General features: G+C 41.3%; 1 protein-coding gene across 7 annotated transcripts in view; it reads left to right on the forward strand.

Moving 5' to 3' along the window:
* Nucleotides 1-26,996, forward strand: part of bcas3 (BCAS3 microtubule associated cell migration factor) — a 987,973-nt gene that overhangs the window by 211,555 nt on the left and 749,422 nt on the right. For all 7 annotated transcript variants that reach the window (XM_063031775.1, XM_063031774.1, XM_063031776.1 and 4 more), the window contains exon 12: nucleotides 4,293-4,463. In XM_063031775.1, coding sequence (XP_062887845.1) covers nucleotides 4,293-4,463 — 171 coding nt within the window. The remainder of the gene's footprint in view (nucleotides 1-4,292; nucleotides 4,464-26,996) is intronic.

Raw genomic sequence — 26,996 nt, forward strand, 5'->3', positions numbered from 1 at the left:
CTCCAGAGAAAAGAATCTCAAGGTTTATCTAACCTCTTCTTCTGGCTAATGCACCCTAATCCGGACAACATCTGATGAACCTCTTTTGTACCTTCTTAAAAGCTCCCACATCTTTCCTGTCGCGTCGAGACCAGAACAGCACCTAATACTCCAAATGTGGCCCAGACAAGGTTTTATACTGCTGCAAAATGCCTTCCCAACTTTTATACACAATATGACTGAAAGTAAGATATAGGAGCAGATTAGGCCATTTGGTCCATCAAGTCTGCACTACCATTCCATCATGACTGATTTATTACCATCTTAACCCCGTTATCCTGCCTTCTCTGACACTATATTGCATCTGCCACTTCTTTGTCCATTCTCCTAATCCGTCTACGTCCTTCTGCAGGCGCCCTACTTCCTCAACAATACCTGCCCCTCCACCTGTCTGCAAACTTGGACACAAAACCATCAATTCTGCAATCCAAATCATTGATATATAATGTGAAAAGAAGTGGTTCTAACACCGAACCCTGTGAAAAGCCTCCAGTAATTGGCAACTAAACCATTGAAGGCAAGAACATGGATTTTTTTACCACCCAATTTACTTGTGTTGCCACTTTCAGGGAGCTATGGATTTGTACCCCAAGATCCCTCTGTATATCAGTGCTTCAGATAGTGCTGCCATTTACTGTATTCACTCTTCTTGCATTTGCCTGCCTTGAAACATCACCTCACACTGTTCTGTTTAAACCTCGAGTTATTTCTCTAAATTTCCAATTGAACTATCTTATGCTCTATCCCTTGACAGTCTTCCACGCTTTTTTCACCACCAGTTTACTGGATAAATGGTGAATTCCATTTCTTACCCATCAAAAGGAAAAAGCAAATTTTGTCCACTTTTATAAGTATTTAAGGACAAGAGAGTAACCAGGAAAAGAGTAAAGCCAATTTGAGACCAAAATTGCATGGAGGCAGAAGTGAGGTCCCAAGCAAATACTTCTCATCTGTATTCACTAAGAAGAAGGACATTGTAGTTAACATTCAGGGGAGAGGTCAGTGAAATTCTAGATTCTATTGAAAACATACTGGAGAAACCCATGTGGTCACAGGAAGAGTATGTAAACTCCACAAAGGTAGCACAAGGAGTTAGGATTCAACCTGGGTCACTGGAGCTGTGAAGTGGTGGCTGTACCAGCTCTGCCTTTGTGTTGTCCATGGATTTAGTAAAGTTTTGGCAAAGTTCCACCCAGGAAACTGGTCCAGAAAGTTATAACCATGGAATCCAAGGAAATCTTTGAAATTTAATCAGAAGTAGGAAATAGAAAGTGGTGGTCTTACGATTAGTAGTTTTGGTTTTCTGATTAGTAGACTTTGATTAGAACTGGGACCATTACCAATAATTGTATATTTTAACAATATAGGTATAGGTATAGGAGAGGCAATTGGAAACTTTGCAAATGACGTGGAAATTGACTTTTTTTTAAGATTGGAGAATTGGTCCCATCTCATTCCCTAAAGTATCTGAAAATATTCAGTCATTGGAGAAACTTTCAGCAAAGTAGATTCTGTTCTGACTTCTGTGGTCACCAATTTGCAGAATCAGTTACTGGATAAATGAGCAAGAGCAGGAATCCTGATTATGTATTTTTTCCTCTGTGGATGCCAATTGTAACACCTTAAAATCTGCCCCAGATGAGATAATGAAGCAGTAAAACTCAGAACTGAAATGCTGGAAATTATATTGAGAGCTGCCATGCGCTAGAGGGAGGTGTTTAAATTGTAATTTAATCATTGATCATAATTACACGTGATTATTTTTGGAGACTTTCCCCAGTTTTTCTGTGAAAATCTCTTTCCAGCTCACTGGTTTCACCAGTGATACACTAAGTTTAAGTTATCACTTCATTACTCTATTTAAATATTTGGCTGATTTGATTTTCTCTTTTGTCACACCTAGTGTACAATGTTCACTGTAATATTTTTTATGGCTTTATGGACCAATCATTGATTTGAGCAAGAAATTTTTACATGACCTGAAAACTGGACAGCACTTGAATTTTTTTTTGTAATGTGTATACCGTGGATATTTAGAATGAAAATTGAAAAATAATATACTTTTGATTTTATGTAATAATTGAAGGGTATAATGAAAACCAAGAAAATCTTTCACATTTTGTAAACTTTTTCTCATCTGTCTTTATTACAAATCTATTGTTTATAAACACTGTCCAGATTAATTTTACATCTAGATAAAAGATATACCTTAATCCTCATTTGATCATCCAAATGCTCCACTCCTGGTCTATTTCTGGATTTGCATTTGATTGAATTCATAAGACTGAATCCACATTCATAGCCAGCACTAGGAGCTTGAATTGTTCCAATGATGTCAACACAAATTGACAGTTCTTCAAATTATTTGATTCTAAGCAAGTAGTTCAACGTATCAGTGAGCATCTTAATTGAACCACACTTAACTTTCTCAGAAACGACAAATTTGAAACCACAGTATTGCTGCAATATTTTTGAGATAACACTTCAAAACATTAACAATGAGCTACTGACTTCCATTCTATGTTTATCTTTACAATTGTAACAGTGTTGTAACTTGAAACACTGACAATGTAGATACGTTGAAGCTCTAAAATGTTTCGAAGTAAATGTGGTATGTTTATTATTTAGAAAAATTATGGATTATATTCATTAACACATAATTGCAGGATATTTTACAATTATATTAAGATAGATTTCAAAATTATATTAGCATAATTTCAAAGTTATGTTAATATTATGTAAAAGAAAATTCCAGTTGCATGGCAACAATGGCTAAGTGCGTGGGAGCATTTCAGTTACTATGCGGTCATATACCTGCGCAGCTTAGAGGCAACAGTGCTAGTGTATGAACAGCAGTATTCTACTAGATTTACTCCACATCATTGTAACTCTTCCTAAAAATACCCAGTTTTAAACACCAACCTTTAGAGTACACATGTATCTGGAAGGACATTTGTTTTACCCTAGAGTTTTTCTCTGATTATCAATAAGATATAAAAATAATACATAACAATTGAAGACTGCTGTCTACCTCACTCTGTCCTGTATTCAGGCGAAAGTGAGATCTGTGCTGTGTTTACTTCATTGTTTGAAGGTGATACATTTGCTCGTGTACTGTAGAAGTACCTGGAACATATTGACAAATTCATGAAATTAACTTGCCCTTTGGTTAGCTGGTTTGCCTTTAGTCTTAATAATATTACTCAAGTGTATGCTTAAGTAATTTAGTCCTGAAGAAGTGCATTGGCACAAAACGCCAATGGTTTATACATTTCCACAATTGCTGCCCGACCTGCGAAGTTTCTCAACTTTTTGTGTGTGTTACTAAGTAAATGCTTTTTTGAATGTCCTGGAAGTAAATCGCCAAAGTAGTGTAGATGGTCTGACCTCTTCAAATTAATAAATACGTTTGACCTGGAATAAAGGTTATATGATCTTCAAGTTCCAAAAGACATTGCTACATATTCATTAACTAATTTATTTTTCTTGGTGCCAATCAGCCAACTATCTTGGTGCTTTTCCATGTTGGCAAAAAAGAAATGTGGTTTTGTCTTCGAAGAAACTAATTGAAGTTAATTATGATTATATGTCATAGTTGGCATGCACTTTACAGAAGACAGTGACTCCAAATCTGAGTAATGGTTCACACCTAAACTGGAAAACATGCAATTACTGTGACCTTCTGACTTTTGTATGGTCCAAAATTTCATAAAACCCTTTAGTCTTATCACTATCTAATTAGAGTCTTGGCTGCTTCCATCTGCCTTAGGATGATTTAACCCTAGGGTAGTTAATTGCTGTGGTGAAGCCTGTTTCTGTATTCCCCTGTTACTCAATAGCTTCTAAATGAGTCCTAACAGCTTACGTGAGAGCAACACCATTACCGTTAATGGAGGGAGCAGCTGATGCGGCATTTAAAAGGTTAATCAGGCTTCCTGACTCCGTACTATCGTCAATACAGAGTGGCGCCTGTTGGTGTTGGTCCGTGGAAGTCACTTCGTAACAGCCGACTAAGAGAACATGTGCATATTGTCAAATTATTAATAATTTAAGCAAACACTTGGCTACTAATTGATCAGCTCTAATGTGTTGTCTAATCACTGCTGTTAAACTTTTTAGCACTAATCAAAACAGTTTCCCATTGATCCGCATGTGTTCTGGCTGGACTCTGTTGTGTTATCAGTGTCTGAAGTGGGGATGTTGATGCTGGCTTTGATTGTTTTCTTTCTTCTTTCTTTTTAAATCTGATACAGACATTCAAGACAGGACTCACCATGTTTGGGGAAGCAGTGGGTCGGCTGGCTGGCAGTTTACCCTCAGGGACTCTTGAGGATGAGGTTTCCACACACAGTGCCTCTCGACGCAGCCCGCACATCCCTGGGGTTGTCACAATCATCGATACTGAAACTGTTGGGGAAGGACAGGTATTGTGAAGAACCACAAGTCTAATATTTTATAGAATTTTTGAGTTGCACTAAAATACCTCTAATAATGCATAAACACTTACCCTGTCATATGAAATAGCAGTAGACTGTTCAGCCCCACTGTCGATTCTGAATACAGTTAATGAATGACACTCCATGGCCTTCCTAGGTAGAGCATCTGAAAAGTTTACTCCACCATTTGAGTCAAGAGATATCACCTTATGCAGTCTCTTGTGTCTCAAGATTTCTCCTCACCTCGGTCCTGAAAGGTCTGCCTTGTATCCTGTGACCATGATGCCTTTTCTCTGGTCTTTCTAGCCTGGAGTACTATTCTCTTCAAGATTGCTTAAAATTCAAGATTGTTTAATGTCATTTCCAGTACACAAGTGTAAAGGAGAATGAAATCATTGTTACTCTGGATCCGAAGCAGCTCAAAAAAAAAACCCACCAAAGATTTAAAAAAAACACAATAATGAAAAAAAACAATAAATATACACTCAGACCCCTCTTAGCCCCGCGGATGCATTCCTTGGAGATGGAACGCTATGTAAGTCAGTGCTATGTGGGGTAATTATGACATTGCGTAAATAGACGTGTGCCTGATTTAAAAAGATTAAACTCGAGATACGTGATATATTTTATGTATAGACAGTAATTTGTGGAATAATATATGTGCAAATAGGTCTAACCTGTACATCAGTGGAGCAGCAAAGTATCACAGCAGCAATGGAGGGAAGTGGGTGGTGGTCACATCTCAGAGAGGGACCAGGCTGTGGGTCCTCCCTTAATTTTGGCTTCTTCTTCAAGTAGGCGTTGAGATTTGACTGCCTTTTTAAAAATTTCCTCTCATGAAGCAGTTCTCTGTAGCAGGAAATCATATCAAGAACACCTCTCTTTGCCTTATTGCTTCATTCCCAGTCAGGGTCATTATCAATGAACTGGCCCATGATTTGTGTGATCATGAGGAACATTATGGTGAGGTTTCTTGCTGGAGTCTCCTCTTCTCCATCCAAGTCCTCAGAGTCACCCAGGATACTTGCTCTGCCAATTCGCAAAGCTCTTTGTTATTAAGGCTCACCATGAGAATGCAGTAACTCTTTAGCATCGCCATCATTAACATCCTCTAATTCCGCTTCATTGGCCAGTTCAACGATGTTTTGGGTGACTGGTTCTGCCTGAAATCCTAGGAGTTTCACGTTCATGCTAATGTTTTTCCTAGACATCTTAGATGTACTACCCTCACTGGAAGTTGCAGGCCGTTTTCCAGACATTACGGCTGAAAAAAATGGAATAAATTGGTGAGGGAGCAAGAACATTTACACACGCGGGGAGGCAGAGTGTGAACTAATACGTGATCGGCTGTGAGTGGCTCAGAGTGTATGTAAAGTGCTCTCATTGGCTGATTGAATGTTTACTCTAATTGCAGCTGCTCATGAGAAGTTTTAAGTGTTGTTTAGAATGAATTTTTGTCATTTTTAAAAATTTCAATAAAGATTCGAATAACCTTGTTGTAACGAATCAGCGCTATGCGGGGTCTGAATGTAAATACATACGTATAATAGCTTGTTTGTAGGGTTGCTCACTGAGCCTGGAGGTTAGGTCGCAAACCTTTTGTCACCAGTCGAAGTGACAACGTCAGTATGTAATTGGGTTTGTTTCTGTTGAGTTTTCATATTTATATTGTTCCAACTTGTTCTGATTGGTTGGCTGTCGCACTTATATACATTGATTGATTGTATGTCAATAAAGTGGTGCTAGGCACAGGAGTGTATGTAAGGCGACTGACAGGTAATGATAAAGTAGTCGTCGTGGAGGGGTGGGTTAGTGGGTGGAGGTGTTGGTCAGACTTACTGCTTGGGGAAAGTAACTGTCTTTGAGTCTGGTGTGCCTGGTATGGATGCTGCATGGTCTCCTCCGTGTTGGGAGAGGGACAAATAGTCCATGAGCGCAAAAAGCTAGAGGAACTCAGCAGGTCAGGCAGCACCTATGGAGGATGAACACTCGATGTTTCAAGCCTGAAACATTGGCTGTTAATTTTCTTCCATAGATACCACCTGACCTGCTGATTTCCTCCAGAATTTTGTTTGTTCCTCCAGATTTCCAGCATTTGCAGTCTCTCATGTGTCTATTTATACCTACCCAGTTTTGCTCTAAAAATTTGTCTGTTTCTCTGAGGTCACTTCATCTTTCTAATGCAAAGGATTGCAGGCTTAGCCTCTTCAGACTTCCTTTATATGTAATACCTTCCATTTCAGAAACCAGTCTGTTTCATGACCGATTTCTACCACAGAACCAGACAGAGGGTGGAATTATTGTTTTGCTTATGAATATTCGGGAAGAAAAATCACAAACATTTATTAATGCTTACACTTGAGAGAGATGTAAGTGGAAAAAATGGATATCTTAAGACCATGCCACCAGTGGCTCACTATAATCAAGTGCTTGAGGTACCGCAGGATGCCGCCTCCAAACAAGAAACAGTCCATCCCAATGCATTTCAAATCATCGTTGGAGACTTCAACCAGGCTTATTTGAAGAAATCCCTGCTCAATTACTATCAGCATATAACCTATAGCACCAGAAGTCCCACACACTAGACCACTGTTACACTAAGATAAGGATCGCCTACTGTTCCGTGCCCAGACCACACTTTGGTAAATCTGATAGCTTGGCTGTCCTCCTCCTACCTGCACAGGCAGAAGCTAAAGAGCAAGGCTGCAGAGATGAGGACAACAAAGAGGTGGTTATGGGAAGCAGAGGAGCAGCTATGGGATCGCCTCGAGTCAGTGGATTGATCCGTGTTCAAGGATTCATCTGTGGATCTGAATGAATACATCATGGTTGTCACACACTTTATAAAAACAATTGTGGATGAGTGTGTCCTCACGAAATCATTCAGAGTCTTCCACTACCAGAACCCTGGATGAACCATGAGATTCGCAGTCTGCTGAGGGCCAGATCAGAGGCATTCAAGTCTGGTGATCAAGAAAGGCACACGAGGTCCAGGTATGATCTCCTTGAAAGCCATCTCACAGGCAAGGTGGCAATTCCAAATTTTTCTTTGTAAAATTTGTTTTTTTTTACAATCCAAGGACAATTCTACTCCAAGAAATTTGAGTACTGCAGGGCTACGCCATTAGTGAGCTGCTCGTTAATCGGAGTAACTGGACTGCTGTTAGTGGTGGAGCTGGCCGAGGCGTTGAAGGGGTGGGCTGGGATGTTGGAGAAGGAGCCAGCCGAGATGTTGAAGGGGTCGGCTGGGATGCTGGAGAAGGAGCCAGCCGAGATGTCAAAGGGGTCGGCTGGGATGTTGGAGGAGGAGCCAGCCAAGATGTCAAAGGGGTCGGCTGGGATGTTGGAGAAGGAGGCAGTCAGGATATCGGAGGAGCTGACCTGGTTACAGACCGTGCTGCCCGCTACTTGGAACCATCAGAGTTAGTGCAGTATAACCTTGGGAGATTGTCTTGGACATTTCACTTGCAATCACAAGACTCTGTTTGGCAGTGATAATGTAAGTTGCTGCAGGCCTGTCACCCTTGTCTGGTGGAGGGGGCAGACGACATGGGAGCTGCTTAGCTTTCGTTGTAGAGAGGACTAGGCCACAAACCTTGGGCTTGTCTGCTACTGCAGACCAGGTGAGAAGACATGAGAGCTTTACAGCATGGTGGCCATGTTTGGCTGGGGCCTGGCCTCTCCTATTGGTGCTGCCCTCCCGTGTTCGAGTGGTGGAATGAAGTGCCGGATTGCGTGCATCTACATGCTGCGTTGCCAGACATTGTCGCTCAAGGTCTTGGACAATGTTCCCTCCAAGGCTTTTGTTACTAGCGCACAAAGGAATTGCACAAAGAATTTGCGCGTCGTGTGGATGGACTTTGGGACCCGTGGGAGTGGGGGAGCTCAGGAACTGCCATCTGCGGCTGCTGCTGAATCCGCAGTATTTCTATTCTGTTGACGGATGCTATTAATGAATTAAACTTAATGGATTGATACTTCTCAAATTGTATTTATTTCACACTCCACAAATTTATATGCACACTAACTTAGTCCTGACTCAGGACTCAGCAGCAGCTGTGGGTATCGGTTCCTGAGCTCCCCGGCTTCCCAGCTCCCTCAAGACCTAAAGTCCATCACAATGCAAATAAATTGTGTGCTAGTAGCAAGAGATTTGTGTGTGCAATGTATGTTTTTTTTGAGTGAATATGCTTTTTTACTCACTAATAATTTTGAATTGTGTTATTCGCCATTTTGAATGTTACTCGTTATTTTTGCACGTTTTGCACTTTGGCTCCAGAGGAATTCTGTCTCGTTCAGCTGTATCTGTGTATGGTTTGAATGATAATTAAACTTGATTTGATTTGATTTGATTTCCAGACTAAACTTGAATCAATGAAGGATGCTTGACAGTTGTGGCAAAGCTTGAATGCTCTTATAAAGTAAAATCAAATGACATAGGCAGCAATAGGGCTTAGTTTCCAAACGTGCTCAATGCCTTCTATGCATGTTTTGACTGTCAAAACATGGAGGAATGATCACAATCTCCCATAGCCCCCTGTGATCCTGGGAACATCCCCACTTTTGACCTTTTAACAGGTAAAGCAGCTGAAGATGGTTGGTCCTAGGACACTTCCCTGAGGAACTCCTGCAGTGATGTCCTGAGGATGAGGTGATTGACCTCTAACCACCACAACCATCTTCCTTTGTGTCAGGTATGATTCCAACCAGCGGAGGGTTTTCCCTCTAACTCCCATTTATTCCATTTTAGTTAGTGCTCAGTCAAATACTGCCTTGATGTCGAGGGTTATCACTCTCACCTCACCTCTGGTACTTAGCTCTTTGGTCCATGTTTGGACCAAGCAGGTGATGAGGTCAGGAGCTGAGTGGCCCTGACAGAACCCAAACTGGGCATCCATAAGCAGGTTATTGCCAAGTAGGTGCTGCATATAGCACTGTTGATGATTCCTTCCGTTACTTTGCTGATGATTGAGAGTAAGCTGATAAGGCGGTAGTTGGCTGGGTAGGTCTTGTCCTGTTTCTTGTGTACGGGACATACCTGGGCAATTTTCCACATTGCCGGGTAGATGCAGGTGTGTAGCTGTACTGGAACAGCTTAGCTAGTGGTGTGGCAAGTTCTAGAGCACAAACTTCAGGACTATTGTGGGATTTTGTCTAGGCTTATAGTCTTCACAGTATCCAGTGCTTTCAGCCATTTCCTGATGTCATGTGGAATGAATTGGATTGGCTACATACTGACATCTGGGATGCTGGGGCCTTCTGGAGGAGGCTGAGCTGGATCGAAACTTCTGGCTGAAGATTGTTGCAAATGCCTCAGCCTTATCTTTTACACAGGTCTGCTAGGCTCCTCTGTCAGTGAGGATGGGGATATTTGTGGAATCTCCTTCTCCAGTGGGTTGTTTGATTGTCCACCACCATTCATGGCTGGATGTGGCAAGACTGCAGAGCTTAGATCTTAGGCCAGATTTGGGAACAGCTCCTTTCCAACTGTGATAAGACTGCTGAACGGATCCTGACCTGGATCTGGGCTGTACCCTCCAAATATCCGGACCTGCCTCTCGTTTTTTTTTTGCACTACCTTACTTTCCCTTTTCTATTTTCTATTTATGATTTATAATTTAAATTTTTTAATATTTACTATCGATTTGTACTCCAGGGAGCGCGAAGCGCAGGATCAAATATCGCTGCAATGATTGTATGTTCTAGTATTAATTGTCTGGCGACAATAAAGTATAAAGTATAAAGATCCGATCCATTGGTTGTGGGACCACTTAGCTCTGTCTGTTACTTGCTGCTTGTGGTGTTTGACGTGCAAGTAGTCCTGTATTGTGACTTCAGCAGGGTAACGCCTCCTACTGAGGTATGTCTGGTGTTGTTCTCGGCACTCTTCATTGAACCAGGGTTGATCCCCTGGTCTGGTGGTAATGTTAGAGTGGGGGATATGCTGGGTTATGAGGTTACAGATTGTAGTTGAGTACAATTCTGCTACTGCTGATGGTTCACAGTGCCTCATAGATGCCCATTCTTGGGCTGCTAGATCTGTTTGCGCTATCCCATTTAGTATGGTGGTAGTGCCACACAACGCGGTGCAGGATTTCTTCATTGTGGAGATGGGATTTAGTCTCCACAAATACTGTGTGGTGGTCACTTCTACCAATGCTGTCATAGACAGATGCTTCCACGGCAGGCAGGTTGGTGAGAATGAGGTCAAGTGTGTTTTTCCTTCTCGTTGGTTCCCTCACCACCTGCTGTAGTCCCAGCTTAGTAGCTGTGTCCAGTAGGACCCGGCCAGCTCGGTCTGTGGTAGTACTACTGAGCCAGGCTTGGTGATAGACTGGAGAAGTACTGATTCATCAGCTGAGGAAGGACAGTACATGGTAATCAGCAGGAGGTTTCCTTGCCCATGATTAACCTGGTGCCATGAGACTTCATGGGGTCCAGAGTCGATGTTGAGAGTTGCCAGGGCAACTCCCTCTCTACTGTAATCCACTGTGCCACCACCTCTGCTAGGCCTGTCCTGCCGGTGAGACGGTACACACCCGGGAATGGTGATGGTGGAGTCTGGGATGTTAACTGTAAGGTATAATTCTGTCAGTACAACTATGTTGTAAAGAGCCAAGGATGGAATAGGAATTGTACTTTTGTTTTCCAGTTGAATGAGTTAGAGAATCATAATGGAAGCTTCTCCATCGGCTGCCTTCCTTATGAGCTCAGCCTGGATATTGCTGTTGTGTTGAACTGTGATGGAAGGGGCCTGTGTGCTCACTTCACTAACATTCTCATCCTATCTCCCTGTCCTTTGCAACACACACAAAATGCTGCAGAAACTCAGCAGGCCAGGCAGCATCTATGGAAAAGAGGACAGTTGATGTTTCGGGCCAAGACCCTTTTCCCTGTCCTTTTGATGCTTTAAGGGTGCAGCACGATAGCATCGTGGTTAGGGTAATGCTTTACAGCAATAGCTGTGAAGCTGGGGTTCAAATCCCACTGCCGACTGTAAAGAGTTTGTATATTCTCCCCGTGACCGTGTGAGTTTCTTCCCACATTCCAAAGACACATGGGTTAGAGTTAGTGAGTTGTGGGCTTGCTATGGAAGGACGGCAACACTTGTGGGCTGCCCCCAGCACAATCTTTGATTTGGTGCAAACGATGCAATTCACTGTATGTTTTGATGTAAGTGTGTCAAATACAGCTGGTTTATTAGCAGTAAGCTTCTATGGTTGGACTAGCATCCAAAGCCTGAACCTAGATATATGAGTTTTATTCCCACCGTGGTAACTGGGGAATGTAATTATCAAATAAATTAATAAATATAGAATAAAAAGCAATTATGAATACTGCTGATAATGAAACCCACATAGTTCACTAATGTTCTTTTGAGAAACAAATTAACATGGTTTGGTTTCTTTGCATCTCCAGACCCACCAAAGTGTTTTGACAGGAAAGGCTACTTCGAGTGCCAGGCTTTAGATGTTTCAGAAAGGACAGAGAGGGGGGCAAAAGAGGTGGGGGCGTGGCACTGCTGATCAGAGTGTCACGGCTGCAGAAAAGGAGGAAATCTTGGAGGGGTTGTCTACTGAGTCTCTGTGGGTGGAAATTAGAAACAGGAAAGGGTCAATAACTCCACTGGGTGTTTTTTATAGACCACCCAATAGTAACAGAGACATTGAGGAGCAGATAGGGAGACAGATTCCGGAATGGTGCAATAATAACAGGGTTGTCATGATGGGAGATTTTAATTTCCCCAATATTGATTAGCATCTCCCTAGAGCAAGAGTTTTAGATGGGGTGGAGTTTGTTAGGTGTGTTCAGGAAGGTTTCTTGACACAATATGCAGATAAGCCTACAAGAGGAGAGGCTATACTTGATCCTGTATTGGAAAATGAACCTGGTCAGATGTCACGTCTCTCAGTGGGAGAGCATTTTGGAGATAGTAATCACAGTTCTATCTTCTTTACCATAGCATTGGAGAGTGATAGGAGCAGACAAGTTAGGAAAACTTTTAATTGGAGTAAGGGGAAATATAATGCTATCAGGCAGGAACTTGGAAGTATAAATTGGAAGCAGATGTTCTCAGGGGAATGTACTGCAGAAATGCAGCAAATGTTCAGGGGATATTTGTGTGGCGTTCTGCGTAAGTATGTTCCAATGAGACAAGGAAAAGATGGCAGGGTACAGGAACATGGTGTACAAAGGCTGTTGCAAATCTAGTCGAGAAGAAAAGAAAATCTTACGAAAGGTTCAAAACACTAGGTAATGATAGGGATCTACAAAGTTATAAAGCTAGCTGGAAGGAGCTTAAGAATGAAATTAGGAGAGCCAGAAGGGGCCATGAGAAGGCCTTGGCAGACAGGATTAAGGAAAACCTCAATGCATTCTACGAGAAGAGCAAGAGGATAAGACGTAAGAGAATAAGACCTATCAAGTGTGACAGTGGGAAAGTGTGTATGGAACTGGAGGAGGTAGCGGAGGTACTTAATGAATACTTTGCTTCAGTATTCACTACGGAAAAGGACCGTGGCGATTGTAGGGATGACTTACAGCGGACTGAAGAGCTTGAGCATATAGGCATTAAGAAAGAGGATGTGCTGGAGCTTTTGGAAAGCATCACGTTGGATAAGTCACCGGGACCGGATGAGATATATACCCCAGGCTACTGAGGTAGGAGATAGCTGAGCCTCTGGCAATGATCTTTGCATCATCAATAGGGACGGGATAGGTTCTGGAGGATTGGAGGGTTGCATATGTTGTTCCCTTATTCAAGAAAGGGAGTAGAGATAGCCCTGGAAATTATAGACCAGTGGGTCTTACTTCAGTGGTTGGTAAGTTGATGGAGAAGATCCTGAGAGGCAGGACTTATGAACATTTGGAGAGGCATAATATGATTAGGAATAGTCAGCATGGCTTTGTCAAAGGCAGGTCGTGCCTTATGAGCCTGATTGAATTTTTTGAGGATGTGACTAATCACATTGATGAAGGTAGAGCAGTAGATGTAGTGTATATGGATTTCAGCAAGGTATTTGATAAGGCACCCCATACAAGGCTTATTGAGAAAGTAAGGAGGGATGGGATCCAAGGGGACCTTGCTTTGTGGATCCAGAATTAGCTTGCCCACAGAAGGCAAAGAGTGGTTGTAGGCGGGTCATATTCTGCATGGAGGTCGATGACCAGTGGTGTGCCTCAGTGATCTGTCCTGGGACCCCTTCTCTTTGTGATTTTTATAAATGACCTGGATGAGGAAGTGGAGGGATAGGTTAGTAAATTTGCTGATGACACAAAGATTGGGGGTGTTGTGGATAGTGTGAATATTGATAGGATACAAAACTGGGCTGAGAAGTGGCAGATGGAGTTCAACCCAGCTAAGCGTGAGGTGGTTCATTTTGGTCAGTCAAATATGATGGCAAAATATAGTATTATGGCAGTGTAGAGGATTAGAGGGATCTTGGGGTCCGAGTCCATAGGACACTCAAAGCTGCTGCGTAGATTGACTGTGTGGTTAAGAAGGCATACGGTGTATTGGCCTTCATCAGTCGTGGGATTGAGTTCAAGAGCTGAGAGGTAATGTTACAGCTATATAGACCCTGGTCAGACCCCACTTGGAGTACTGTGCTCAGCTCTCATCACCTCACTACAAGAAGGATGTGGAAACTATAGAAAGGGTGCAGAGGAGATTTACAACGATGTTGCCTGGATTGGGAAGCATGCCTTATGAGAAGAGGTTGGTGAACTTGGCCTTTTCTCTTGGAGCAGTGGAGGATGAGAAATGATCTGATAGAGATGTATAACATGATGAGAAGCATTGATTGTGTGGATAGTCAGAGGCTTTTTCCCAGGGCTGAAATGGCTAACACAGTTTTAAGTTGCTTGGAAATAGATACAGGTGGGATGTCAGGGGTAAGTTTTTTACGCAGAAAATGCTGAGTGCTTAGAATGGGCTGCTGGCGACTGTGCTGGAGGCGGATACAATTTAAGAGACTCCTGGATAGGTACATGGAGGTTTGAAAAATAGAGGACTATGGGAAACCCTAGATAATTTCTAAAGTAAGTACATGTTTAGCACAGCTTTGTGGGCCGAAGGACCTGTATTGTGCTGTAGGTTTTCTATGTTTCTATTTTTCTATGTTTCTCTCTGAAATGGTGCAGAGATTCATGGTGAATGAAGGATGCACAGTAAATGTTGGCCAGGTTTAATGACAGAACTAAACTAGGTGTTATGTGAGATATAGGAATATAACATGGCTCCAGCAGGATATAGCTGTTGAATAAAAGGAAAAGGACATGGCAGATGGAATATGATGTGGTAAAGAATGTGATGCTGTCCAAGACAGGGATCAGTAGATTGCTAGATAGTAAATGAATGAAAGGATATGAGGATAGTGCTGGAACATATCACTAGAAAGGAAGATCACCCATGCTCGTGATGATTGGCAGAGCTTGTTTGAAGGGATAGATGGGCTAGTCCTGCTTCTATTTCTTGTGTTTATATCCACAGCTTATAATGTACTGTGCACTGGTCTGGAGGTTATGCATTGGATTCTGGTTAATACGGTCAGCCATTTATTTGGGACAACTCTTAAAAACCAAAAATCAATAGAAAAGTTAGCCAGGATTCTCTTCATTTATTTGGGACACTATGCCTCTTAATCGGGGCAGGAGACTGTTGCTGAACAGTTTCTAATTAACATCATTTGGGTGCACTTGTGTGACCATTAGACCCTACACTGTGACAGTTTTTAAATAGCACCAGTTGTGTATGCTTGTGTTATGTTATCCATTCATTATCACGGATGCCGATTCTAAAAGCAGTGATTTTTTGATAATTTTGTTTTTAATTTTGACTTTAAACCATTTCAGACCCTTGTCAAGGTGCCACAAAAAGATTTGACACGAGTTGAAAAAATTACTCGAGGTATTTGTGCTGATTTTGTTCATTTACAGTTGAATAAAGGAATGCAGCAGCATAAACTGGATGAATTCGAAGTTCAAAGTAAATTTATTATCAAAGTTCATCCTCTCCATATACAACCCTGAGGTTTGTTTAATTGCAGGCATACACCGTAATTCCACCAAACACAATAGAATCATTGAAAGACTACATCCAACAGGACAGACAAACAACCAATGTGCAAAAGACAACAGACTGCAAATACAAAAAACACAATAAATATTGAGAACATAAGATGAAGAGTCCTTGAAAGTGAGTCCAGAGGTTGTTGGAACAGTTCAGTGATGGGACAAGTGAAAGTTGAATGAAGTTACTTGCTCTGGTTTTGGAGTCTGATGGTTGAGGGGTAATAATTGTTCCTGAATGTGGTGGTGGCGGTCCTGAGGCTCCTGTACCTTCTTCCTGATGGCAGCAGTGAGAAGAGGGCATGGCCTGTGCGGTGGGGACCCTACATGATCCTGTGTGTTGCTTTCCTGTGACAGCGCGCTGTGTAGATGTGCTCAGTGGTGGGTGGGCTTTGCCTGTGATGCACTAAGCTGTATCCACTTCTTTTTGTAGGCTTTTCTATTCAAGGACATTGGTGTTTCCATATCAGGCTATGATGCAACCAGTCAATATACTCTCCACCAAACATCTATAGAAGTTTGACAAAGTTTTAGATGTTACGCCAACTCTTCACAAACTTCTAAGGAAATAGAGGTGTTGCTGTGCTTTCTTCATAATGACATTTATGTGCTGGGTTCAGGACAGATTCCCTGAAATGATAACAGTGAGGAATTTTATTTTTCTGACCTTCTTCACCTCTGGTCCTCTGATGAAGATTGGCTCTTGGACCTCTGATTTCCTCCTCCGTCAATAACTATTATGAACTAATACACAACTTTATAGTACTGGGGTATTATTGGTACTGTTATAATTTGTTCTGTATTTCATTTAAATATATAATGTGTTACTCAGTTAAATGAGAGTTTGTCTTTTTTATACCTTTTTAATTATTTCCGTGAAACTTCAGCTAATTGGTGCAGCCGCTTAATTGGGCCAAATTGTACTGGTCCCAATGTGTCCCAATTAACCCGAATCTACTGTATCTTGAAATGTATTAATATTTATGGCTTTGTTGCATTCACATAGCACATTGCATTATGACCTGTCTCTTTGATATATAATCAGGTCAAGCTTTACCCTTTTGCCTTTAATTTGGGTAAAAATCAGACTTAGAAGCAATTATGAATTCAACATTAATTGTTGTGTCTTGGCTGTCAAAAAGTGTTTAAAATATGTGCATGGGATGCCTGTTTTGAGGGAGCTCAAATCTCAGCTCTGATAGCAAAGGGTACCCATAGACTACCCAGATTAACTTGTTACTCTTTCTCAGTTCTGATGAGGGGCCTCAGGGCTGAAATGTTAACTGTTTCTCATTATACGTGTGCTGCCTGATCTGCTAAGTTTTTTAGTATCTGCAGTTTTGATTTTGATTTTCATTTACTCCTGAATATTGTGTTGTTAGGGACCATTTTGCTGATACTGCTATAAGGTACCAAGTGCCAACTACCAACTTTCTTGATTTCAGTTGGATGGAATGATGAAGAGCATGTGCCCTTTTCTTGCAATTTTGGCCTCAGCCCTTAATGTTCTTTGATATAGTTCACTTTAGCTTAGTTAAAAGATTTCTACAAACCTGAAAGACAGATGCACGTGGTGGAATGGTGGAGCAGACTTGATGGGCCGAATGGCTGAATTCTGCTTCTGTGTCTTATGGTCTTACGTTTTTTATGGAAGACAGAACGTTACCACAAATAATATTAAAGTAGATGACTACTGTACAAGTATGATATTACTCCTATGGTGAGAGGGACTAGGACTAGAGGGCCCAGCTTCAGAATAGGAGGACACCTCCTTTAGAACAAAGATGAGGAGGAATTTCTTTAGCCAGAGTGTGGTGAATATGTGGAATTCATTGCCACATATGGCTGCAAAGGCCAAATCCTTGGATATACTTAAAGTGGAGGTTGATAGGTTTTTGGTTAGTAAAGGCATCAAAGGTTATGGGGAGAAAGCAGGAGAATGGGGTTGAGATGGATAATAAATCAGCCGTGATGGAATGGCAGAGCAGACTTGATGGGCCAAGTGGCCTAGTTGTGCTAGTATGTCATATGAACATTGACTTCTCTAACTTCCGCTAATGCCCCACCTCCCCCTCGTACCCCATCTGTTACTTATTTTTTTACACACATTCTTTCTCTCACTCTCATTTTTCTCCCTCTGTCCCTCTGAATATACCCCTTGCCCATCCTCTGGGTCCCCCCCCCCCTTGTCTTTCTTCCCAGACCTCCTGTCCCATGATCCTCTCGTATCCCTTTTGCCTATCACCTGTCCAGCTCTTGGCTCCATCCCTCCCCCTCCTGTCTTCTCCCATCATTTTGGATCTCCCCCTCCCCCTCCAACTTTCAAATCCCTTACTCACTTTTCCTCCAGTTAGTCCTGACAAAGGGTCTCGGCCTGAAACGTCGACTGCACCGCTTCCTAGCGATGCTGCCTGGCCTGCTGCGTTCACCAGCAGCCTTTATGTGTGTTGCTTGAATTTCCAGCATCTGCAGAATTCCTGTTGTTTGTCATGTGGTCTTGTATGTTTTGGTCTGAATGGCCTTCTGCCCCCAGGTCTTATGGAGAATTTAAACGATCAATCTACAATATGAAGTCTGCCTATTTCATATTTATATTGTAAATATATTAACCTGTTGTAAAGTCTTTTTGGAAATTAAACAACTACATCTTTCTAGGTATCCGTATCATGAATAAAAGCAGTTCAAAGTGGTGGTTATATGCCTGTGGGGAAATGTTGGAGATTTGTGAGATGGGAAGAAGATAAGGTGTTTTAAACTATGATCAAAGTTCTGGCAGTTTTTAAGAGTGTGTTACAAATAAAGGCTCTTGTCTAATTGCTTTGTTTCCTTCGGTATATCATTTCAGTACTTGGGTTTCCATCCTCCAAAGGGCACTGCAGATATTGAAATGAGTGCAGCATTGGAGATGCCATTACAGCTGAGAGATTCTAAACAATTCTATGAGAGCACTGCAGCCTGAAGTGTTTTTTTAGTACTCCATGATTAAAAGAATGCTCACCTTGTTCTGTTAAGCGGATTTGAATAGTAAAGCAGCAGTTTGCGAGTCATGGTATTTCTATGTGGTTTCCCCTTAATGTGATCCTTTATTGTGCATTATCCCCCAGCAGATTGCACCCGGTTTACAGACGTAACCTAAAACTGTTGCACTTCTTTAAAAGAGCAGCAAAATTCACTGCTCAGCGTAATATTGTCTTCCTCAGCTTCATTAAAGCAGCTCTGTTTTCTGTCAGCGAGACATTCTTTTGTCTCCGATAAATGAGTCAGACTGAGCAAGGGGGGCTGGTTTGTGTTCAGTGCAGGGCTGCAATCGAAAGCAGTAGTGTGGCAGCTAATGTCATAGTTGGGTCGACATATCACTCCAGATTTGTTTAGTGATGTCTGATCTCAGTTATAAGCTTGGTTGTGCTCTGGAGAAGAGCTTTTGACCCATTTACCTGCTTATTTTGATCAAAAAATCATTTATTATTCATATTTTCACTTTTTACCTTCTTCCAAACTTTTCACCTCTCAGTTTACACCTAAATTTCCAAATGGTTGGGTGACTGAATCTACAGACCTCTCCCCAAATTTTCCTTGAATGAAACCCTGAATTTGGTTCCTGGGCAGTACCAAACTAGCTAATTTAAAAATCAGCTTTGAGTAGCAACTGGGTATAGGCCTGGTGTTAAGAGATAAAACATTTATTTGTGATTATGTGTTTAGTCAGCCCTAGATCTCAACCCACCCAGTGTCCCAGAGGACATTCTGTGGATCCAATCACAAACAAGAGAAAAACTGCAGATACTGGATAGCCAAGAAACACACACAAAATGCTGGAGGAACTCAGGTGGCCATGCAGCATTTATAGAAAAGAGTACAGCCGACATTTCGGGCTGAGACCCTTCAGCAGGGAAGGGTCTCTGCTGAAGGGTCTTGGCCCGAAGCATTGACTCTACTCTTTTCATAGATGCTGCCTGGCCTGCTGAGTACCCCCAGCATTTTGTGTGTGTTACTTGACATTCTGTGGATATTGGATTTAACTGTGAGTCTGGAGGTAGAGGCCCGAAGGTGACGTCTGCGACTCTGGGCCAGAGATCGGAGGTTGGAGGCCCTGATGACTATGTGTCCGGGCCAAAGACTGCAGGCCAGGAGGTGGCCTGTCCTGGGCCTGGAGGCCTGTCTGTGTGTGTGAGTGAGTGGGCGGGAAAGGTGCTTAGTTTGCTGTGTTGGCTTGTTTTGTTCCATTGTTTTGCTGTTGTTGTTGTTGCTGCTTGTGTTGTTCTGCTGAACATTATGGGTTTGTTACGTTGGCGCCAGTATGGTGGTAACACTAGCAGGCTGCCAACAGCACATCTTTAGGTGTGTTGATTGTTAATGCAAACACTGGATTTCACTGCATGTTTTGATGTACATGTGATAAATAAATCTCAGTCTGAATCTGAAGCCTGCTCCAGAGTGAAAGGGCTCATCGGTGATGATCATTTGGATAACTGCTGGATGGATTCTGGTACTCATGGAACTGGGAGAAGTGTGCAGTGTAGCTGTCTGTTTAGTGTATTTTCCACCCATAGCCAGTGAGCTGTCAGCAGCCTACTGTTAAGTTTATCTGACTATGAGCCCACTGATATCATTAATCTTTCATTTTCCTGAATATAATTAAGATATGTGATGACAGAAAATGCTCAGTTGGTCAGGCAGCATCTTTGGAGAGAGAAGCAGTGACAGTGCTGATGACACTTCATCAGGTCTCCTTGTGTCTCCACTAGCTGACTCTGCTTGTCACGTGCAACAACATTGTGCACCTGAAATGTCAATATTTATATGTCTTTGATTTGGATGATGGAAAAGATGGCTTTGTTGCAAAGTTTGCAGGCGATATGAAGATAGGTGGAGGGGCAAGTTGTTTTGAGGAGGTAGAGAGGCTACAGAAGGACTTAGATTAGGAGAATGGGCAAAGACATGGCAGATAGAACACAGTGTTGGGAAGTGTATGGTCATGCACTTTGGTAGAAGAAATGAAAGGGCTGACTATTTTCTAAATGGAGATTAAAACCCGAGGTGCAAAGGGATCTGGGAGTCCTTGTGCAGGATTCCCTAAAGATTAATTTGCAGGTTGAGTCTGTGGTGAGAAAGGCAAATGTGATGTTAGCATTAATTTCAAGAGGACTAGAATCTAAAAGCAAGGATGCAATGTTGAGACTTTATAAAACACCAGAGAAGTGTTTGATGGCTCTGGGCCTGTATTCATTGGAATTCAGAAGAATGAGAGGTGACCTCATTGAAACCTATTGAATGGTGAAAGGCCTTGATAGAGTGAATATGAAGATGATGTTTCCTATGGCGAGAGAGTCTAAGACCAGAGGACACAGACTCAGAATAGAGGGGTGTCCTTCTAGAATAGAGATGAGGAGTAATTTCTTTAGCCAGAGAGTGGTGAATCTGTGAAATTCTTTGCCACAGGCAGCTGTGGAGGCCAGGTTTGTATGTATATTTAGGGCAGAGGTTGATAGATTCTTGATTGGTCAGAGCATGAAGGGATACAGGGAGAATGCAGCAGATTGGGGCTGAGAGGAAAATTAGATCAGCCATGATGAAATGACAGAGCAGTCTTGATGGGTGAAATAGCCTAATTCTGCTCCTATATCTTATGGTCTAAATCACACAATATCTTCAGACTATGTGGTATTCACTTTGAATAAGAACAGAAAGCCATTTACTCTCCCCTCCCCCATTCACCATGTAGTTTATTGTCTTTGGCCAGAGGGTGGTGAATCTGTAGAATTCATTGCCACAGATGGCTGTGGAGGTCAAGTCATTGGGTGTATTTAAAGCAGAGGTCAACAGGTTCTTGATTCGTCATGGCTTCAAAGCTTATGGTGCGAAGCCAGGAGTATGGTGTTGAGAGGGATAATAAATCAGCCATGATGGAATGGTGAAGCACTCAATGGGCCTTTAAAAGTGGAGCTTATACTGCTGTAAATTTGTCCATCTAAATGGATCTTACAGCAAACTAAATTAATTCAAGAGTCACGAATCAAGTACGTTTATTATCAAGGAATGTATATACACCTTGAGATTTGTTTTAAAATCACGTTCATTCACTTACTGTTTTGAGGAGCATGTGCAAAAACCAAATTGAGCGGATTAAATGTATCACACTCATTCTCTTTCAATACCTTGAACTTCTCCAAAACCCTCCCTCATGTCCTAATCTGCAGTGCCTCATTTGTTCATGACTGTTGAGCTTATGTTCATTACAGCAATCTGTCAGTTTTAGGATTGACATTCCTATTTTGCATCTCCCTATTGTAACCTCCTCCAGGGTAATAGTCTCCTGAGGTATCGACGGTCCTTAAATTCTAGCATGTTGAGCAATTCTGAATTTAATAAGTCCACTATTGATTTGCCATGCCTTCTTTTAATAATGCACTCTGTCCTGGAATTCTCTCCTAAACATTTTGTGCCTCTCTCTCCTTCAATTCATGCATGCACATAAACATTATGTTCCCAGGTGTGACAAGATTGTTATCAAACACAAGTTGGCCCATAATGAGATTTTGATGCAAGAGACCAGTTGGGAAAGGAATTCCTTTACAACTATAGGTGGCATGGTAGTGTAGCAGTTAACATGGTGCACCACAGCGTCAGCTGTAAGATCGGGGTTCAATTCCTGCCACTGTCTGTAAGGAGTTTGTATGTTCTCCCCATGACCATGTAGGTTTCCTTGGGGTGCTCCAGTTTCCTCCCACATTCCAAAGATGTACGGATTAGGGTTAACGAGTTGTGGATGTGCAGTGTTGGCACCTGAAGTGTGATGTTACTCAAGAGTTGTCCTAGCACTTCATCAGACTATGTTGGTTGTTGACGCAAAATAATGCATTTCAGTATGTTTTGATGTTCATGTGACAAATAAAGTTACTCTTTAATTTTTAAGGCACAGTCCGTTTAAGATGTTCTTTCAAAGATACTCCTTTATATCCTAATAGCTCTTCATGTAGTAACCTGATAATTTTAATACAGAGCATGGAATACTGCAGCACAGTGCAGGCCCTTCGGCCCATAATGTTGTGCTGACCTGTTAACCTACTCTAAGATCAACCTAACCCTTCCTTCTCACAGAGTCCTCCATTTTTCTATCAACCATGTGCTATTTAGGTTGTGCCATTAATGGCATTTAAGAGTTTCTTAAATGCCCTTAATGTATCTATCTACCACCATGTCTGGCAGGGCATTTGGATAGTATCGTTTTGATTTTGTTTGATAATATCTTTTTTAAGGAACTTGGGTGTTACCAACTTAAAGATAATATATAAATAAAGATTGACATTATTAATTTGAATATCTGGTGTCGTATACCAAGGAAGTAAGAAAGAATCTGCATCTCTGTTTTGCCGTGTCTCTCAGAGATGGATAATCCTGCTTGAGCCCGTTGGTCATCTTCTGCCAGTCTCTTAAATCCCTCTAAAGACAATTGGCAGATTAACTTTGTTGATCTATACTCCCAAACTGCTGAACTCAATATCTAAAACTATAAGGGATGCAGACTCAGTTGGCACTTTTAAGCGCTAGCTCAAAACCTATTTCTTTAATCTTGTTTTTAACTTTTTTATTTGATTTTCATGTTTGCACTTTATCACATTGTAAAGCACCTGGAATTATGTTGTTTGTATGAAAAATGCTCTATAAATAAGTTATTATTATTGGTACAAGAAGAGTAACCCTTATCCTCCGAAAATGCAAAATCCAAAAAGCTCCTAAATCTGAAATTTTTAAAGCGCTGACATGATGTCACAATTGGAAAATTCCACACGGTGTTGGGAAGGTTTCCAGGTGATGCACAGATCTCTGTGATCCACAGACATTTCTGAGAAGTAACTTCACATCCATAATGAACAAAAGTTAATGAAAAATAGAAAAACACTGCATTAAGAGAAAGATGAAGATCTCGAATATGTGTTGAAAGAGTGAATTCATCAGCATTAGAGTGAACGTGTGCTGCTTAACGGTATATTGGTTATGAAACAAGTAAAGATCTATCACAATGAACTGAAAATTGAAGGTATATGTGAATATTCAGCAGGGTGATTGCAGAAATTTAAGAAAAGGCACGGTATTAAATTTTTAAAGTGTCTACTGATCACAAAGCAGCAGAGAAATTTATTGAGTTTGCCAAGATTGTCACTGATGAAAATGTAACACCAGAACAAGTCTACAATGCTGATTCTTTTTATATCTTACATAAAACCTAAAAAAAGTAAAATACAAATACAGTGTACTGTAACCTTTTAATCAAAACACGGCATTGTAGGTGGAGAATGAAAGCCTCCGTTGTTTGTTGTTGTGCAACAGTTGATTCAGGTATTCTCCCGACGCTGCTGTGCTGTTTTTGTTACCCTGCACACAGTATATTTTCATTATATTGATGGTATTTAATAATTTTTACTGTTTAAGTACATATGTGTGATGAACAAGCGTAAGACAAAGACTGCTTACCAGTAGCACATAAATACAGAGTCAGAAATGATGACAATCCCAAGCTATCATATTATATTATTCCAAAATCTGAAAAAATCCAAAATCCAAAATATTTTGGACTCCAAACATTTTGGATAAGGGGCACTCAACCTGTAGTGTTATTTCTATCAAGAACACTATATGCATTTCTTTCATGGATAAATGAGGCATCCAGCAATGGCAGTTTGCTTTTATATAGCACCCATCCAAGATGCTTCACAAGTATGTAATAAGTTAAATTTTTAACACTTCATTGTGTAACAAGTACATGATGAAGCTCGACCTGCTGAGTTTCTTCAGCATTTTGGGTGGGGTATTCATTATGTCAGGTGATTTTTCGACAGTAGGTAAGTTTAAAGAAGTGTCTTGAAGGAGGAGGGAGAGGTGGAAAGGTGCAGAGGTTAGGGCCGAGGTAGCTGAAGGCATGAATAACAGTGGTGACGTGAAGGGTGATGGAGAGGCCTGAATTGGGTAAGTGTCGAAATTGCAGAATGTTGCTGCTTGGGAATGGTGGTCTGTTCAAGATTCAAGATTGTTTAATGTCATTTCCAGAACACTAGAAAAAAATAATTGTTACTCTGGATCTGATGTGGCTCGAAAAAACCATAGTAAATATAAATACACAAGATAGCTACTGTACATAGCTATTTCTATGTCCATAAACTGAGAGCAAGAGTACCTGTACATAGGTGACTCTGACTGGGAATGATAAAGTAGTGGTGGTGGGGACTTAAATATGCATGAGGTGAATCAGTAATCAATTTGTATTTGGCGGTGTTAATTGAAAGGGCAATATTATCTGAGGTCTGGAAGATTGGCTGCTCTGTTTTGGATTTTATCACAGGAGTTTTAGAAACTCCAGAGCAGTAACAATTTCCAGCCTAAAGTTTCATCCAAAGGACAGTTCTTAAGTCACTGCCACATTTCCACAGCACTATTCCAAATTGTCGCTCCACATTATGCTGATAGTCTGGAGGGGTTTGGTAGAATAGGAAAGCTGGTGGTAGGGGTTGAACTCAGAGCCTTCTGACCCAGAGGTGAGAGTGCTACACCGAGCCAAGCTAACACCTAATAAAGCTATATACAGATGTGATCACATTTGAAATGTTAGTGCTTTTTTTAAATTGTTCTTTTCTAAGTTACTTATTGAATTCCATCTCTTTTAGTTGTAAAAAGATACACAGTTGTAAATATTTTATTAGTTACAGGTGGTGGGCTGGTACCACCCTGTGTGTCGGTGTCAGATTCACTGTTCTACGAGGTGGCAAGGATGAAGTTTCTGTGTCTGACGTTTTTCCCATATCATGAGTTACTAGTCTCATTTATAGTGGAGAAGAAGCAGCTACATTCTTCCTCACACAAAAAGAAAATCATAGGATTTAAGTTAGTCCTATCATTCTGTTTTGTTACCAGTAGTCTGCAAAATGCTTCCTCTTCTTGGCTCAAGAAATTGGATGTCTGAGATGGGAATGGTGGGGAGGAAGAAGATAAAAATACTGGGGTGGTGGGTAGAGAAGTCGTCTTTATTTTACGTATTTGGAGATGCAGCTTGGTAACAAGCCCTTCAGCCCAGTAGCTCCCAAGTGACCAATTAACTTACTAACCCATGTGTCTTTGGAATATGTGAGGAAACTGACGTGGTGATGGGAAGAATGTACAAACTCTAACAGGCGGTGGCGGAATTGAACCAGGGTTGCTGCTCTCTAGCAGCATTACACTAACTGCCATGTTACTATGAGGGCCCCTATTTGTTATGATCTGAAACCAAAATTGTTCAATTTTTGTTCTTGTCTTTCCAAACTTCGTGTAATATTTTGAGAGGTTAGTAAATGTGATCATGGTGACTAACCTGTAACTATTTGCTACTGTACAGTGACGTTTTCAAAGGATCCCATCCAAAAAGACATGAATTCAATATGACATAGCCAATTTTCAATTTTTGAGCAACTGGTTTACTGAAATCCTTTTTTTGTTGCCAACTTTATCTTGTGCTGTTATGGGCATAATTCCAGAACTAAATAAGCCATCAGACTCTCACTTCCAGTGTTTCTGTAATATAGGTAGGGAATGAAGTAAAGAAAGGAAAATAACTTTGCTTTCCATAGGCTCCTAAAGCACACTACAGAACATTAAGTATTTCAGGTGTAGTCGCTGTTGTAAACGTGTCAGTCATATTGCCAACTAACCAGATAATTTGCTGAACTTGATTGAGGGCTAAGTATTGACCAGCAAGCAGTCACAGGTTTATACCCAGATTTGGTTGTTTTATGTCAACGAGAGGGCAGATAGGCCTTGACTTATCTCATCGGAATGATGGCATCTTTGGCAGAGCAATGCTCTTTAAGAAATTCTGATTAAGAGTTTTGGCCGCTAATTCATTTCTCTTTCTACAGATGTTGCCTGACCTACTAATTGCCTCCAGTGTTTTCTATTCTTATTTCAGCTTTCCAACTTCAGTAGCTTTTTAAAATTTTCATCATTCTTTCCGTACAGTAAGTATCATAGATTTTTGTGCTCAAGTTATTGAAGTGTGAATTGAACCTAAAGCCTTCTAACCAAGGATTGGGAATGCCAGTTGATGAAGAAAAAGCACTTGTTGTCATCTTGAAAGTGAAGACTTTTTTTCAAAGAATCAATATATTAAACATCTTTATAAGAAAATTCTCAAGTTTGAATTCTGTGAGTTGTAAAGTGTCTATGGAAGCCTTTGTCAAATCTGTTGTCTATGCCACAGGAGGGCAAAAGGTTATTGTCTGGAAAACTAAGGGCATATTTTGATGCAAACAACAGGAATTCTGCAGATGCTGGAAATTCAAGCAACACACATCAAAGTTCCTGGTGAATGCAGCAGGCCAGGCAGCATCTCTAGGAAGAGGTGCAGTCGACGTTTCAGGCCGAGACCCTTCGTCAGGACTAACTGAAGGAAGAGTGAGTAAGGGATTTGAAAGTTGGAGGGGG

The sequence above is a fragment of the Mobula hypostoma genome, chromosome 23 (genome assembly GCF_963921235.1).
Source record: "Mobula hypostoma chromosome 23, sMobHyp1.1, whole genome shotgun sequence".
Taxonomy (NCBI): domain Eukaryota; kingdom Metazoa; phylum Chordata; class Chondrichthyes; order Myliobatiformes; family Myliobatidae; genus Mobula; species Mobula hypostoma.